A 15,724-nucleotide genomic window follows, 5' to 3' on the forward strand; every position below is an offset into this window, starting at 1 on the left:
GTGGAAGACAAAGAAAGCCTTGCTCCCCTGTGTGAGAAGTGGGGAAGCCCATTATCCCTGGGAGAGAAGCAATGTCAGGTCCCCATGGCTTGTCAGGCCAGGGCTCCTAGAGTGGGGAAGAAAGGGCAGAGGCTGGAGCCCTGGAGGAAAAAGGAGGCTCCATCTGTGAAGGACTGCTAACACTTATTGAGCTGTTATATGCCAGCCGCTGTACGGAGGAAACAGTTCTTCTCTCCTAGGTTGAGGGAGGGAAGGAAAGGAGCTGGGAGGAAGAATCAAACATGTCATAGCCATGGAGGGAGGTTACCTGCCCCAGGACCTAATGCACAGGTACTGTCCTTTGATGCAAGGGACAATAAACCTGTGGCCCTGCATGATATACTCCTTCATTCATGCATTTTTCATTCTTTCTTTCATTGAATAGATATATATGAGCACCTACAATTCAAGGGCCTGGGGATACAGAGAACAAAACCTGGCTTCTGCTCTTAAGGAGCTTCCTTGGGGGCCAAGAGGAAAACAAACAAAGGAGGTTGCCTGCTGCAACATAGACTCATCTAGGAGTCAACGTAGGGAAGAGCTGGGTAAACACCAATGGTCAGTTTTGTGGCTAATGCTTATGAGTTCTTTCCTACTTTCCCATTTGCTCATTCATGGGTTCATTTAGATATTGAGAGCCCACTATGTGCCAAGGACACAGAGTGAGAAGACACAATCTTTAGCCCAAACTTAAGGAACTCACAATCTAAGGAAGCAAGATGGGTTAAACAATTAATGAGATTACAGTATGATAAATTCTGTGATAATATTAAGCAAAGAATGTTTTGAGATTGCAGAAGAAAAGCTGGTGTTCCTATTATTATCCACAGAGGGGGGTGGAGGGGGTGAGAAATGACTTCCCAGAGGGGGTGAGGTCCGAGTCTCAACAACAGGAATGAACCAGAGAACTGAGAACAGAGGAGGCATGCTGGGAAGAGGTGAGTACGTGCTCACAGGTTCGGAGGAGTAAAGCAGCACAGCAAATTCAGAACACTAGAAGCAGTTCATATGGCATGCAGGGGTGAGAACATGCTGACTCTTACAATGCGATGTTAGGACATTTAGCTTTTATCCTGAAAGCCATGGTAAAATATTTTGACTGTGAAGCAAGAGTAGGATTTCCAGATAAAAGAGGAGGAGAATGCACAGTTAATTTGAATTTCAAATAAACAACAAATAATCATTTTGTATACATAGTTCTTATATATTGCATGGTATATACTTACCCTTACAATTATTCATTGTTGGTTTGAAACTTAAAATTTAACTAGGTGCCCTGTCTTTTTTATTTGCAAAATCTGGCAAACATAGCAGGAGACCTACATGTTTATACCACATTAAAAAAAAAATGACTCTAGCAACTAAAAATTAGACCGGAGGGAGGCGAGACTGGAATAGAGAAATCGGATAGGATGCTACTGCAGAAATAGAACTGAGACGTCATTAAGGCAGGAACCAAGACAGGTAGTGAGAAGGAGGGGAAAAGACAGATTGTGAAGATGTTCAAAATGAGAAAGGCCTTGCTCACCAAGGATGTGGTGGTGAACCAGATCAGGACAATCCCCCAGTCTCTGATGATGACGGATGACAGGTAATGCCATTAACCATGGGAGGAAACAGGGGAGAAGAGGAATTCTGTTTTAGACATACTGAATTTGAGACGTCTGTAAAACACCCAAATATCATGCATCAAACTGTTAGCTCCTTCTTCTCAGCCGAACCTCCAAATACTGAAGTGCTTCAGGACTCACTTTGAGGTTTGCCCCTTTTTCTATACTCTCTGCCTAAGTAATCGTTTCCAATCTTAGGAGTTTAAATACTGTCTACATATGCTGAAAAATCTCAAATTTATACTTTTAGGCCTGACTGCTTTCCAAGCTCCAGAATGATACACTATCCAACTATCTAACTGATGTCTTCACTTGGATGTCTAACGGACATTTTAAGTTAAATACATCCAAGACCAATGAGGCTCAGAGGATTAGCTGAGGGTCACACAATAAACCTAGACTTGAGACAGAAGCATCTGCTTCCACCATGTTCTTTCCACTACTCATTACTGCCTTGCACAGTTCTCAGCAAGCCCCACACACAGCTCCGCAAACCGCGGGCCTCAGTATAGTGCTGCCTGACTACAGTGTTGCCTTAATCTCTGGCACTTTGCTTTGCTTCACTTCAATCGGGACTCACCCTGTTGCCTTTCTTCTTCTTCACGTGCTAAGACACAGACAAGCTCCAAGGCGATACCACGCTGCGCACATGTATCTAGAGGGCATCCAGCTAATTGGTTGGCAGCCCTGAAAGTGAACTACCATACTCTCAAAGTAGCCTCGCTGACATACCAAACACACACCAGTGCACAGGATCTGGAGAAGACGACGGGTTACTGGGATGTCCTTGTGCTGGGAAGTAGCCCACTTTAGCCAGCAGCAGCCGAATCAGCCTCCCTTACACAGCTGTGCACATTTAGTAAATTATTCCTATACTCCCCTTGCCTCCTACCTCCATCTAGCACTAAATCTTACCAATTCTTCCTCCAAAGTGTATCTTGAGCTGTGCAGTTCTCTCCATCTCCCTTGGCAAAAGCATTTACTGTCTAGATCAGTCTCCTAATAGGTCTCCTTGGTCCTCTAGGATTCAGTGTCCAGAGCAACCACTGACCTTTCATGCCACTTCCCGCTAACAACACTTTAATGGGTCCTTAGAACAAAACCCGAACTTGCCCATGGCAGATATGGATATGGAGATACTCTGATCGGTTCCCACTTCAAGACAGGACTTGCTTCCCAGCTACAGAGAGTGTGCTGAGCCGACAGCCTCCAGTGAGTGGCATATTATGGCTTATTAACAGACATTTGGGTTGTTTCTAGCCTTTCCATATGCCATATTTACTACTGCTATTACAAATAGCCCTGTGAATTATGATAAATTACTTATTTCATCAGATAATTGGGAGTAGATTTCTAGAAGTTAGATTGCTAAGACAGAGGGTAAATGCATAAGTATTTTGCCATCTGTAAGGGAAGGGTTTTTGACTGCCCTTTCTACCTCCCTTCTCTCCTCTTTCCCTCCACCACATTCATTGCCTAAAACGATGCCTAGGATGTAATAGATGCTCAATATCTATCTGTGGAATGAATAAATTTGGGTCTGTCTATGCACTTTATTGACTAATGAGTAAACATTAACTCTGCAATTTGTAATTGTCTTATAAAGTCAAATCTAAACTTAAATAGCTAGTAATCAAGGATAAATCATATTCCATCATTAATAAATAAAATAAATTTTGATTTGAACTGGTTTAAAGTTCTCTCCATAATGTTGAAAAAGCCTTAATAACTTCAAAAGTGAGAAAACACAGGTACACATTTATTTATACTCTTGGAAGCTCGTGCTGGTTTTTTAAAACCAGTGTGAGGGCACCAGCTCTCAGTGTGACTGTTGTTGCACTGGAATGCAGCGTGGCCCCTGAGGTGCCCTGAGCCAGCACCGTCGGTCCCAAGGACCTGGGCATGACAGTGGAGGTGGGGGCACAAGGCGAGGATGATGGCTTCGAGGAGGAAGAATATGCTGCCATTAACTCCACGTTGGGCCAGACCAACTCCTGGCTGGACCACCTGGAGAAGAACGACCACCTCCACGCCCGCCTCCAGGAGCTGCTTGAGGCCAACCGGCAGATACCCCTTGAGTTCCAGTTCGAGGAGGCCCTTAGGGATGCCAGTCCCTAGACTCTTGGAGCCCCCAACTAGCTCCAACCCTGCCTCCCTGGGCTAGACTCTGACCTGAGACTCACCACCTGGCTTAGATATCTTTTCAAGGGCTGGACTACAGATCCCCCTGGTGCGTCTGCCTGCCTGGGCCACCCTTTTGGTACTCTCTCCTTGGCGTGCCCAGGCCAGTCCCCACCACTCTGCATCCCCTCCTATAGTCAGGTGTGGGCCTGCAAACCACCCACCCTGCCTACCTGCCCAATTCCAGGGTACTCGCCACTCTGCCCAGGCCTTGAGCAGCCACATTAAACAGGCCAAAAATGAATGAATGAATGAATGAATGAATGAATAAAACCAATGTGCCAAAGATGACTCAGTTTGTCCTTTTTTTTTTTTTTTTTTAGATTTATTTATTTATTTGAGAGAGAGAGAGAGAGAGCGCAAGCATGGTGGGGAGAGGGGCAAAGGGAGAGGGAGAGAAAGTCCTAAGTAGACTCGGCACTGAGCGCAGAGCCTGGCAGGGGGCTCAATCTCACAACTCTGAGATCATGACCTGAGCAGAAACCAAGAGTCGAATGCTTAACCAACTGCACCATCCAAGCACTCCTCAGTTTGTCCTTTTGAAAATTAAGAAAAAATTATTTTTTCTTTGTGTACCTTTCACTTGTCAACCAGTAAGTATTTGACTTAAAATATATCACTACCCAGGGGCGCCTGGGTGGCTCAGTCGTTAAGCGTCTGCCTTCGGCTCAGGTCGTGATCCCAGGGTCCTGGGATCGAGCCTCGCATCGGGCTCCCTGCTCAGCGGGAAGCGTGCTTCTCCCTCTCACACTCCCCCTGCTTGTGTTCCCTCTCTCGCTATGTATCTCTCTGTCAAATAAATAAATAAAATCTTAAAAAAAAAAATTAAAAAAAAAAATATATCACTACCCAAATACAAAATTCCTAACTTTGGAAGGCATCAAGGTAAGAAAGTTTAATAATTGATCAGTTATTTTGGACCTAAAACATTTTTTTACCCCCAAAGAAACAGTGTTACAGTGATATTTATATTCCCGGCCTAGGATACAATTTAACCACAGTGTAACATATATGCAATAAAAATACACAGTAGAGTCATGATACATCATCTATAGCATCTATGACTGACTAAAACTTGAAAACAGGCTGTGGGGCATTTCAGAGGGGCTGCTGGTGCTGCCTCCCCAAAGAGACAGAGATACTATGGGAAGGTAGATGGGTGACCTTCAGTCACTTCAAATGGAACCCAGGACTCCACTCCTCCCAACTCCAAAGACAGTCCAAGCACTTCCCTTCCCATTAAGAGATGGGAGAAGGTAGAAGAAATAGGAACACAGGCTTGGGAAATGATGGCTAGTGGTAAGGGGCAGAAGAAGGTGACCATGTGGCCAACTAGAATTGCAGCAGTCACATAAAGCACCACCATGGGGTACCTGGGTGGCTCAGTCAGTTAAGCGTCTGCCTTTGGCTCAGGTCATGATCCTGGAGTCCCAGGATCAAGCCCCACATCTGGCTCCCTGCTCAGTGGGGAGTCCGCTTCTCCCTCACCCACTGCCACTCCCCCTCCTCCTTCTCTCTCTGTCTCTCTCTCACTCTCTCAAACAAATAAATAAATAATTAAAATAAAAAAGCACCACCACTACACCAGCAGTAACAGTAACAATCACTTTATATAATTGGAGTAACACCAACAGACAGGACTGCCTACAGCAATTATACTGAGAGGAGAGTGGAATTCCCAGAAGAGTAGTAGCTGATGAAACCAAATGACATTGAGGGAAGGAAGGACAATAAAAGGGAGGAACAGTAACATCTTTTCTCCTAAGAGGAAATGAAAAGGCTAGAATATTGATTAGGGTTGTAGAGTGAGTTCTAAAGGTCAGGCAATCAGGTGAGCAAGCAAATGTAAGCTCAAGTGGGCATCTGCGGTTGCCTAGGAGCCAGGCTTCCTTTAGGTTTGGTGCCAGGAGAAAGAGAGGCTCAGGGATATCCCAGCAGTGATGGGGACAGGAAGATGAAGAAACAAGGTGGGTGAGAATCCTCATGGGAACTGGTGGGGGACAGCAGCAAAAAGATCACTAAGAAATAAGAATAAAGACAAAATGAAATCAAGAGCAGAGAAGAAACTGGCCTTCTTAGGGCTCTCAGAAAGAGACACAGGCTGGAGTCCTCTCTTTCACTTTTTCACATAGTAAGTCATGCAATACTGTTGAGAACCTACTCTGAGCCAGGCACTGTAGTAGATAAGGCAGGGAACAAAACTTCATCCCTGCTCTCATGAGGCCTGAATTCTAGGACAACAAATAACATCGCTACTGAATGTAAACAAACAGATGACTGCTTGCTATTGCTATATCTTTCTCATTTAATCAGCCTGCCCTTTTGGGTTTACTAAGAAATAGGAGATGTTTTAGGTGAATCCATGCAATGTACTAATCTTCAATGAATATATCACTGGACTTATGACATGCAAATATTTTTTCAATACACAAATGAATTTTGTTAACAGGTATCACTCTAGTGTGATAATATGCTATGGCTTTTATAATTATTGCATTTAAATTTTTATGTAATATAAATTTCTTGGTAAAAATATCCATCTGGTGATGAAAATTTGGAATTCATCCAATAGAAAATCTTATTTGTGAGGTTATTTTCAACAAACACATATGAAATTAAATATTTTTATGATAAACTATCTTGTAATTTGGTGACCATAGGTAATGCAATTAGTCTAACTTTCTGTGGGGGGGCGACAATTATTGAACTTTATGCTTATCAGTCCTCACTAAAATAAAATCCTGTCCCTGTCTAAAGAAGAGAGATTATCAAAACAGATAATTCTAGAAAAGCTAGAAATAGTTTAAAAGAAGAAAGGACAAAAAACTTTATTTTCCTCTTTAACATTTCACCTTATATCTATTCAGAAACATTCAGAAAACATTTAACTTTATTACTGTGTACCAAGAACTTCATACATTAAAGATGAAAAGCAATCAATTATTTAACCTAATGTTTTTCATAATTTAAATACAAATAAAAGAAAAAACATGACTTTTTAATAAAAAAAGAAATTTATTTCAAATTATAATAGCCACATGTAGCTAAAAGGCTACTGTATTAGACTAGAGACAGTCTACATTTGACAGGTCTAGACAGTCTAAATCAAAGATACGAATATTACTAATTATTTAGAGAAAGTTTAGGATGAAAGATTTATAAATTATAACAATAAAAATAAAAATTGAGAACCATCATAGAGAGTAATATGTCCAGAACAGAAATTCTTTGATAATTTGACCTTTGAATAAAAATCTTCAGAAACTGGAGATTCATTCAAAGATGCAGATACAGAAAAATAAGTATATAAAGGATAATGCAAGAAAGAGTGCAAGTTAATTTATATAAACAGTCTTGCTAGGTAAACACAGGAAAAATGTTAATTACCTGATAAACAGAACATGGCAGCACTTTATATTTATTGAACCGGAATGACTTTTGTGGTGGTAACAAAGAGTAGTTGTTACTTTAAGGCTACAAATAAAACAGCCTTAAGATTTTAGTTAATAACACACGAGAGACAGTTATTAAATTAAGGAAGTCAAGGCACAATCCCAATGCCAAAGGTGGGTATTAAGGTGGGCTCCTCCTCATTGTGTACCTTTGGCACCACCTGTCAGATCACTAGAGACCACTGAGCTGGCATTTTTAATTTCCTTTTTAAAAGTTAAATATTTTCTGATTATAGAGAAATATTTCCTTTATGTAGCAAATTCATAAAATACATAAAAGCATAAAGAAGAAAATCAATTCACCACCCAAATAATTTGTATTTACATTTCCTTCAAGTCTTTTTTTTCCACACACAGACTTCCTTACTTTAAAAAATAACAGAGTCAGGAAGATATGGTATATTTTATAATTTTCTTTTTTATTTCTATTTTAAAGATTTTATTTATTTATTTGACAGAAAGAGAGAGCACAAGCAGGGGGAGGGGCAGGCAGAGGGAGAAGCAGGGAGCCCGATGTGGGGCTTGATGTGGAGCTAGATGGGGACTAGATGTGGGGCTCGATCCCAGCACTCTGGGATCATGATTTGAGCCCAAGGAAGAGGCTTAAACAACTGAGCCACCCAGGCGCCTCTATAATTTTCTTTTTTAAATTAATTCTCATACAATGTGTTTATAAAGGCAAAGCATATGGACATGACATTAAGCGAGAAACAGGCTGACTAATTAGATTCACATTTACACCTTCATTGCTAATTGTGATAACCTGTTTGAAGTAAGGTCTCCAAGGGTTAATTAGCCAGCAGCATTTATCAGTAAAAGATAATGTACTTAAATTTTAAAATATGTGCAAATTTGAAAGTCTTTCATTTCCCAGGAAGAATCTGAACTCCAGAAAAATTTTTCTTATATTGGTAGTTGTATTAAAGACATAGATTTTTTTTTAAAAAATTTTGTTTATTTGACAGAGAGAGACACAGCGAGAGAGAGAACACAAGCAGGGGGAGGGGGAGAGGGAGAAGCCGGCTTCCCACGGAGCAGGGAGCCCGATGCAGGGCTCGATTCCAGGACCCTGGGATCATGAACTGAGCCGAAGGCGGACGCTTAATGACTGAGCTACCCAGGCGCCCCAATGATATAGAATCATACTTAAATTGAGATGTCTTGGAAAACAGAGGTACGGGGTGGGGGGAAGATGGCAAAGGAGTAGGGGACCCTATTTCAACTGGTCCCCAGAATTGAGCGGGATATCTACCAGACCACTCTGAGCACCCACGAAACCAGCCTGAGATGTAAGAAGATCTGGATCTCTACAAACAGAATATCGCAGGCGGTTGGTTTTGAGGTACAAAGCGGGGAGCCCTGATTCCATGGGCAGATATCGGAGGATAAACAGCAGCGGGAGGGCACCTGGCCGTGGGGATCCTACACCGCCGGGGAGTGACAGCCTCGCGCGCTACGGACAGGTACAGACTCGCAGACCGGTAGCAGCGGGGAAAGGACTTTAGGGCAGCCCCCGGGGCAGAAACCCAGCACGGCGGGGTCGCGCCTGCGAACTGCAGCCCCCAGGACAGAAACCCGGAGCGGCGGGGTCGTCCGTGGGCGAACTGGGAGCGACTGGCGGTTTTAGAAGCACAAAGGGCAGAGACGTGCCCAACCTGGAGGCAGGACTGGGGGCGCTGCGGAGGGGTGCACACCCCAGGCCGCTCTAGTTTATAGCAGCACGAACAGAAACAGAGACAGTGTGGCCTGGAGAGCTCACTGAAGAACAGACTGCTATTTCTGCTCTGAGGCAAAGGGTTGGAAATGGTCTCTTCTGCTCTGACTCGCGGAAGAGATGCGGAAAGCCGCCAGGAAAAGCCACCAAAAAACAAAAGCCCCAAAGACTGATTCCCGCTGAGCCCATCCCCCGCCACAAGGGGGCAGGGCAACTCCGCCCAAACAGGGTTGCCTGAGTAATAGTGCGGCAGGCCCCTCCCCCAGAAGACAGGCTGGGAAAACAAGAGGCCAGCAACCCTAAGGTCCCAAGAAAACAGGTGCATCTTGCTTGGGTTCTGGTCAATAATTTGGACTCTATACATTCCCTCAAACACCCCTCAACAGAATGACTAGAAGGGGGAACCCCCAAAATAGGAAAGACTCAGAGATTATGACTTATGCTGCAGATTTACAAATGGATGCAGGTATAACCAAGATGTCGGAGATGGAATTCGGGCTAGCAATTGTGAAGACAATAGCTAGAATGGAGAAATCCATTAATGGCAACATAGAGTCTCTGAGGACAGAAATGAAAGCTGAATTGGCAGAACTTAAAAATGCTATCAATGAGATCCAGTCTAATCTAGATAATCTAACAGCTAGGGTAAGTGAGGCAGAAGAACAAATTAGTGACCTGGAAGACAATTTAATAGATAAAAAGGGAAAAGAGGAGGCCAGGGAAAAACAACTCAGAATCCATGAAAATAGAATCAGAGAAATAAGTGACACCATGAAGCGTTCCGATGTCAGAATAATTGGAATCCCGGAGGGAGTGGAGAGAGAGAGAGGACTAGAAGATGTATTTGAGCAAATCGTAGCTGAGAACTTCCCTAATCTGGGGAATGAAACAAACATTCGAGTCCTAGAGGCAGAGAGGACCCCTCCTAAGATCAAGGAAAACAGGCCAACACCCCGGCACGTAATAGTAAAACTTGCAAATCTTAGAACCAAGGAAATCATGTTAAGGGCAGTTAGGGGGAAGAGATTCCTTACGTACAGAGGGAGGAACATCAGAATAACGTCAGAACTATCCACAGAGACCTGGCAAGCCATATTCAGGGTACTAAATGAGAAGAACATGCAGCCAAGAATACTTTATCCGGCAAGGCTTTCATTTAGAATGGATGGAGAGATGCAGAGCTTCCACGACCGGCAGAAACTGAAAGAATATGTGACCACTAAGCCGGCCCTGCAAGAAATATTAAGGGGGGGTTCTATAAAAGGGGAAAGACCCCAAGAGTGATATACAACAGAAATTTACAGGGACAATCTATAAAAACAACGTCTTCACAGGCAACATGATGACAATTAATTCACATCTTTCAATAATCACTCTCAATGTGAATGGCCTAAACACTCCCATAAAACGGCACAGGGTTGCAGACTGGATAAAAAGACAGGACCCATCCATATGCTGTCTACAAGAGACTCATTTTGAACCTAAAGATACAACCAGACTGAAAGTGAAGGGATGGAGATCCATCTTCCATGCCAGCAGACCTCAAAAGAAAGCTGGGGTAGCAATTCTTATATCAGACAAATTAGATTTTAAACTAAAGTCTGTAATAAGAGACACAGAAGGACACTATATCATTCTTAAAGGGTCTATCCAACAAGAAGATCTAACAATTGTAAATATCTATGCCCCCAACATGGGAGCAGCCATCTACATAAGCCAACTGTTAACCAAAATAAAGAGTCATATTGATACCAATACGTTAATTGTAGGAGACCTCAATACTCCACTCTCAGCAATGGACAGATCATCTAAGCAGAAAATCAACAAGGAAACAAGAGCTTTGAATGATACATTGGACCAGATGGACCTCATAGATATTTACAGAACATTCCACCCTAAAACAACAGATTACTCATTCTTCTCGAGCGCACATGGAACTTTCTCTAGAATAGACCATATACTGGGTCACAAGTCAGGTCTCAACCGATACCAAAAGATTGAGATTATTCCCTGCATATTCTCAGACCACAATGCTCTAAAACTGGAACTCAATCACAAGAAAAAATTTGGCAGAAATTCAAACACTTGCAAGCTAACGACCACTCTGCTCAAGAATGTTTGGGTCAACCAGGAAATCAAAGAAGAACTTAAACAATTCATGGAAATCAATGAGAATGAAAACACATCGGTCCAAAACCTATGGGATACTGCAAAGGCGGTCCTAAGGGGGAAATACATAGCCATCCAAGCCTCACTCAAAAAAATAGAAAAATCCCGAATTCACCAACTAACTCTACACCTTAAAGAACTAGAGAAAAAGCAACAAACGATGCCTAAGCTACGCATTAGAAGAGAAATAATTAAAATTAGAGCAGAAATCAATGAATTAGAAACCAGAAACACAGTAGATCAGATCAATGAAACTAGAAGTTGGTTCTTTGAAAGAATTAGTAAGATCGATAAACCACTGGCCAGACTTATCCAAAAGAAAAGAGAAAGGACCCAAATTAATAAAATTATGAATGAAAGGGGAGAGATCACGACTAACACCAAGGGAATAGAAACAATTATTAGAAATTATTATCAACAACTATATGCCAATGAACTGAGCAATCTGGATGAAATGGAGGCCTTCCTGGAAACCTATAAGCTGCCAAGACTGAAACAGGAAGAAATTGACAACCTGAATAGGCCAATAACCAGTAACGAGATTGAAGCAGTGATCAAAAACCTCCCAAAAAACAAGAGTCCAGGGCCTGATGGATTCCCTCGGGAAGTCTGCCAAACATTCAAAGAAGAAATAATACCTATTCTACTGAAGCTGTTTCAAAAAATAGAAGCAGAAGGAAAACTTCCAAACTCATTCTATGAGGCCAGCATTACCTTAATCCCCAAACCAGGCAAAGACCCCATCAAAAAGGAGAATTTCATTCCCTGATGAATATGGATTCCAAAATCCTCAACAAAATCCTAGCTAATAGGATCCAACAATACATTAAAAGGATCATCCACCATGACCAAGTGGGATTTATCCCCGGGATGCAAGGGTGGTTCAACATTCGCAGTTCAATCAATGTGATAGAACACATTAATAAGAGGAGGGAGAAGAACCATATGGTCCTCTCAATTGATGGAGAAAAAGCATTTGACAAAACACAACATCCTTTCCTGATTAAAACTCTTCAGAGTATAGGGATAGAGGGAACATTCCTCAAGTTCATAAAATCCATCTATGAAAAACCCACAGCAAATATCATCCTCAATGGGGAAAAGCTGAGAGCCTTTCCCTTAAGATCAGGAACACGTCAAGGATGCCCATTCTTGCCACTATTGTTCAACATAGTACTAGAAGTCCTAGCAACAGCAATCAGACAACAAAAAGAAATAAAAGGTATTCAAATTGGCAAAGAAGAAGTCAAACTCTCTCTTTTCGCAGATGACATGATACTTTATGTGGAAAACCCAAAAGACTCCACCCCCAAATTACTAGAACTCATCCAGCAATTCAGTAATGTGGCAGGATACAAAATCAATGCACAGAAATCAGTTGCTTTCTTATACATTAACAACGCAACTGTAGAAAGAGAAATTAGAGAAACGATTCCATTTACAATAGCACCAAAAACTGTAAGATACCTCGGAATAAACCTAACCAAAGAGGTAAAGGATCTATACTCTAGGAACTACAAAACACTCATGAAAGAAATTGAAGAAGACAGAAAAAGATGGAAAAATGTTCCATGCTCATGGATCGAAAGAATAAAATTATTAAAATGTCTATGCTACCCAGAGCAATCTATACCTTCAATGCCATCCCGATCAAAATTCCAATGACATTTTTCAAAGTGCTGGAACAAACAATCCTAAATTTTTTTTTTTTTAAGATTTTATTCATTTATTTGACGGAGAGAGACACAGTGAGAGAGGGAACACAAGCAGGAGGAGTGGGAGAGGGAGAAGCAGGCTTCCCGTGGAGCAGGGAGCCCAATGTGGGGCTCGATCCCAGGACCCTGGGATCATGACCTGAGCCGAAGGCAGACGCCTGACGACTGAGCCACCCAGGCGCCCCACAATCCTAAAATTTGTATGGAATCAGAAAAGACCCCGAATCCCCAAGGAAATGTTGAAAAAGAAAAACAAAGCTGGGGGCATCACGTTGCCCAATTTCAAGCTATATTACAAAGCTGTGATCACCAAGACAGCATGGTACTGGCACAAAAACAGACATATAGACCAATGGAACAGAATAGAAAACCCAGATATGGACCCTCAACTCTATGGTTAAATAATCTTTGACAAAGCAGGTAAAAACATGCAATGGAAAAAAGACAGCCTCTTCAATAAATGGTGCTGGGAAAATTGGACAGCTACATGCAGAAGAATGAAACTCGACCATTCTCTAACACCATTCACAAAGATAAACTCAAAGTGGATGAAAGACCTCAATGTGAGACAGGAATCCATCAAAATCCTAGAGGACAACATAGGCAGTAACCTCTTTGACATCGGCCACAGCAACTTCTTTCAAGACACATCTCCAAAAGCTAATGAAACGAAAGTAAAAATGAACTTTTGGGACTTTATCAAGATAAAAAGCTTCTGCACAGCAAAGGAAACAGTCAACAAAACAAAGAAGCAACCCACAGAATGGGAGAAGATATTTGCAAATGACACTACAGATAAAGGGCTGGTATCCAAGATATAAAGAACTTCTCAAACTCAACACCCAAAAAACATAATCAAGTCAAAAAGTGGGCAGAAGATAGGAAAAGACACTTCTCTGAAGAAGACATACAAATGGCTAAGAGACACATGAAAAAATGTTCATCATCATTAGCCATCAGGGAAATCCAAATCAAAACCACATTGAGATACCACCTTACACCAGTTAGAATGGCAAAAATGGACAGGGCAAGAAACAACAAATGTTGGAGACATTGTGGAGAAACGGGAACCCTCTTACACTGTTGGTGGGAATGCAAGTTGGTACAGCCACTTTGGAAAACAGTGTGGCGGTTCCTCAAAAATTTACAAATAGAGCTACCCTATGACCCAGCAATTGCATTACTGGGTATTTACCCCAAAGACACAGATGTAGTGAAAAGAAGGGCCATATGCACCCCAATGTTCAGAGCAGCAATGTCCGCAATAGGCAAACTGTGGAAAGAGCCGAGATGCCCTTCAACAGATGAATGGATAAAGAAGATGTGGTCCATATATACAATGGAATATTACTCAGCCATCAGAAAGGATGAATACCCAACTTTTACATCAACATGGATGGGACTGGAGGAGATTATGCTAAGTGAAATAAGTCAAGCAGAGAAAGTCAATTATCATATGGTTTCACTTATTTGTGGAACATAATGAATAGCATGGAGGACACTAGGAGAAGGAAGGGAAAAATGGGGGGGGGGGAATTGGAGGGAGAGATGAACCATGAGAGACTATGGACTCTGAGAAACAAACAGGGTTTTAGAGGGGAGGGGGGATTGGTTAGCCCGGTGGTGGGTATTAAGGAGGGCACATACTGCATGGAGCACTGGGTGTTATAAGAAAACAATGGATCGTGGATCACCACATCAAAAACTAATGTTGTATTGTATGGTGACTAACATAACATAATAAAATTAAAAACAAAAACAAAAAAAACAGAGGTACAAATAAAACACTGATTAATGTGTTGTTTCTTGTTCAAGGAAATTCCATATTGTAAAATATCCAATAACTAGAAAAAAAAAACAATAAAAGACTGATTCAAATTATCATGGCCCAAATACTAGTACCTAAAAGGTTAATCATATTCTTGTGAGTAGAATTTTTTTCACTGGGTCATATTCATACTTTCCGGGCAAGCAATTTGAAGATCAAAATTCCGGAGGATTCAAAACCCAGTGGATTTTTTTTTTTTTAAGTTTCTTACTTAGATAAATTTATTTTAAAAGACATCTTTCTTTAAATTTTTTTTTTTTTACCTGAGTGTAGCTGACACACAATGTTACATTAGCTTCAGGTAAAAACCCAACGGATTTTACAACAAAAAATATAACTAAAAACTAATTATCAAAATATAAGCACTAACTATCATCTGTGATGATTAGTTTTATGTGTCAACTTGGCTAGGCCACAGTACCCAGTTATTCAATTAAACACTAACCTAGGTGTTACTGCAAAGGTATTTTGTAAAAGCAGTCAACATCTATGATCCGTTGATTCTAAGTAAAGGAGCTATCCTTCATAATTGGGTGACTCTTAACTAGTCACTTGAAAGGCCTTAAAAGCAAAACTGAGAGTCCCGTGAGGAAGAAGAAATTCTGTCTCAAATCTGCAGGCTCAGCTCTTGCTCAAGAATTTTCAACCTGCTTGCCTGCCTTGCAAATATCTGACTTGCCAGCTCCTACAATCACGTAAGCCAACTCTCTGAAATAAATACATCTCTTAATTACATCTGCATCTATCTGCCTTCGTTCTTCCCTTCCCTCCCTCTCTCTCATCACTTCAACAAAGAAATGCCTCATGCCTTTTTCTGTGAGGAATCGCTAGGCTCCACAGTTCCCTACTTCTGCAGTAAAGTCAAGTCCATTGCAACTATGCCACCCCAGTACTGAAATCTGCACATCTGCCCATCGGAAATGTACCACAGATTAGCACATTTAACAGAGTAAACGCATACATTTCTTTCCCTAGCCAGAGTGTATTCACTTAGTCAATGAATCTAGGGATCCAGT

At 41.6% G+C, this 15,724-nt stretch overlaps 2 protein-coding genes across 2 annotated transcripts in view; one reads left to right on the forward strand and one right to left on the reverse strand.

The window, feature by feature from the left end:
- Positions 1-15,724, reverse strand: part of NDUFAF2 (NADH:ubiquinone oxidoreductase complex assembly factor 2) — a 147,758-nt gene that overhangs the window by 10,775 nt on the left and 121,259 nt on the right. The gene's annotated exons all lie outside the window — the stretch shown is intronic.
- Positions 1,539-4,069, forward strand: LOC116631976 (UPF0184 protein C9orf16-like). Its single transcript, XM_032403531.1, has 2 exons — positions 1,539-1,630; positions 3,527-4,069. Exons 1-2 carry the CDS (start codon positions 1,539-1,541, stop codon positions 3,765-3,767), a joined length of 333 nt encoding a protein of 110 aa, XP_032259422.1. The 3' UTR covers positions 3,768-4,069.

The sequence above is a fragment of the Phoca vitulina genome, unplaced genomic scaffold (assembly GCF_004348235.1).
Source record: "Phoca vitulina isolate PV1807 unplaced genomic scaffold, GSC_HSeal_1.0 scaffold6, whole genome shotgun sequence".
Classification (NCBI taxonomy): Eukaryota; Metazoa; Chordata; class Mammalia; order Carnivora; family Phocidae; genus Phoca; species Phoca vitulina.

Bases quoted from the DNA above. Each gene is read 5' to 3' on its own strand.
- LOC116631976 (XM_032403531.1), top strand. From the start codon at position 1,539: ATGTTCAAAATGAGAAAGGCCTTGCTCACCAAGGATGTGGTGGTGAAC. The intron at 1,631-3,526 runs GTAATGCCATTA...GCCCTGAGCCAG, and splicing joins CTGATGATGACGGATGACAG to CACCGTCGGTCCCAAGGACC.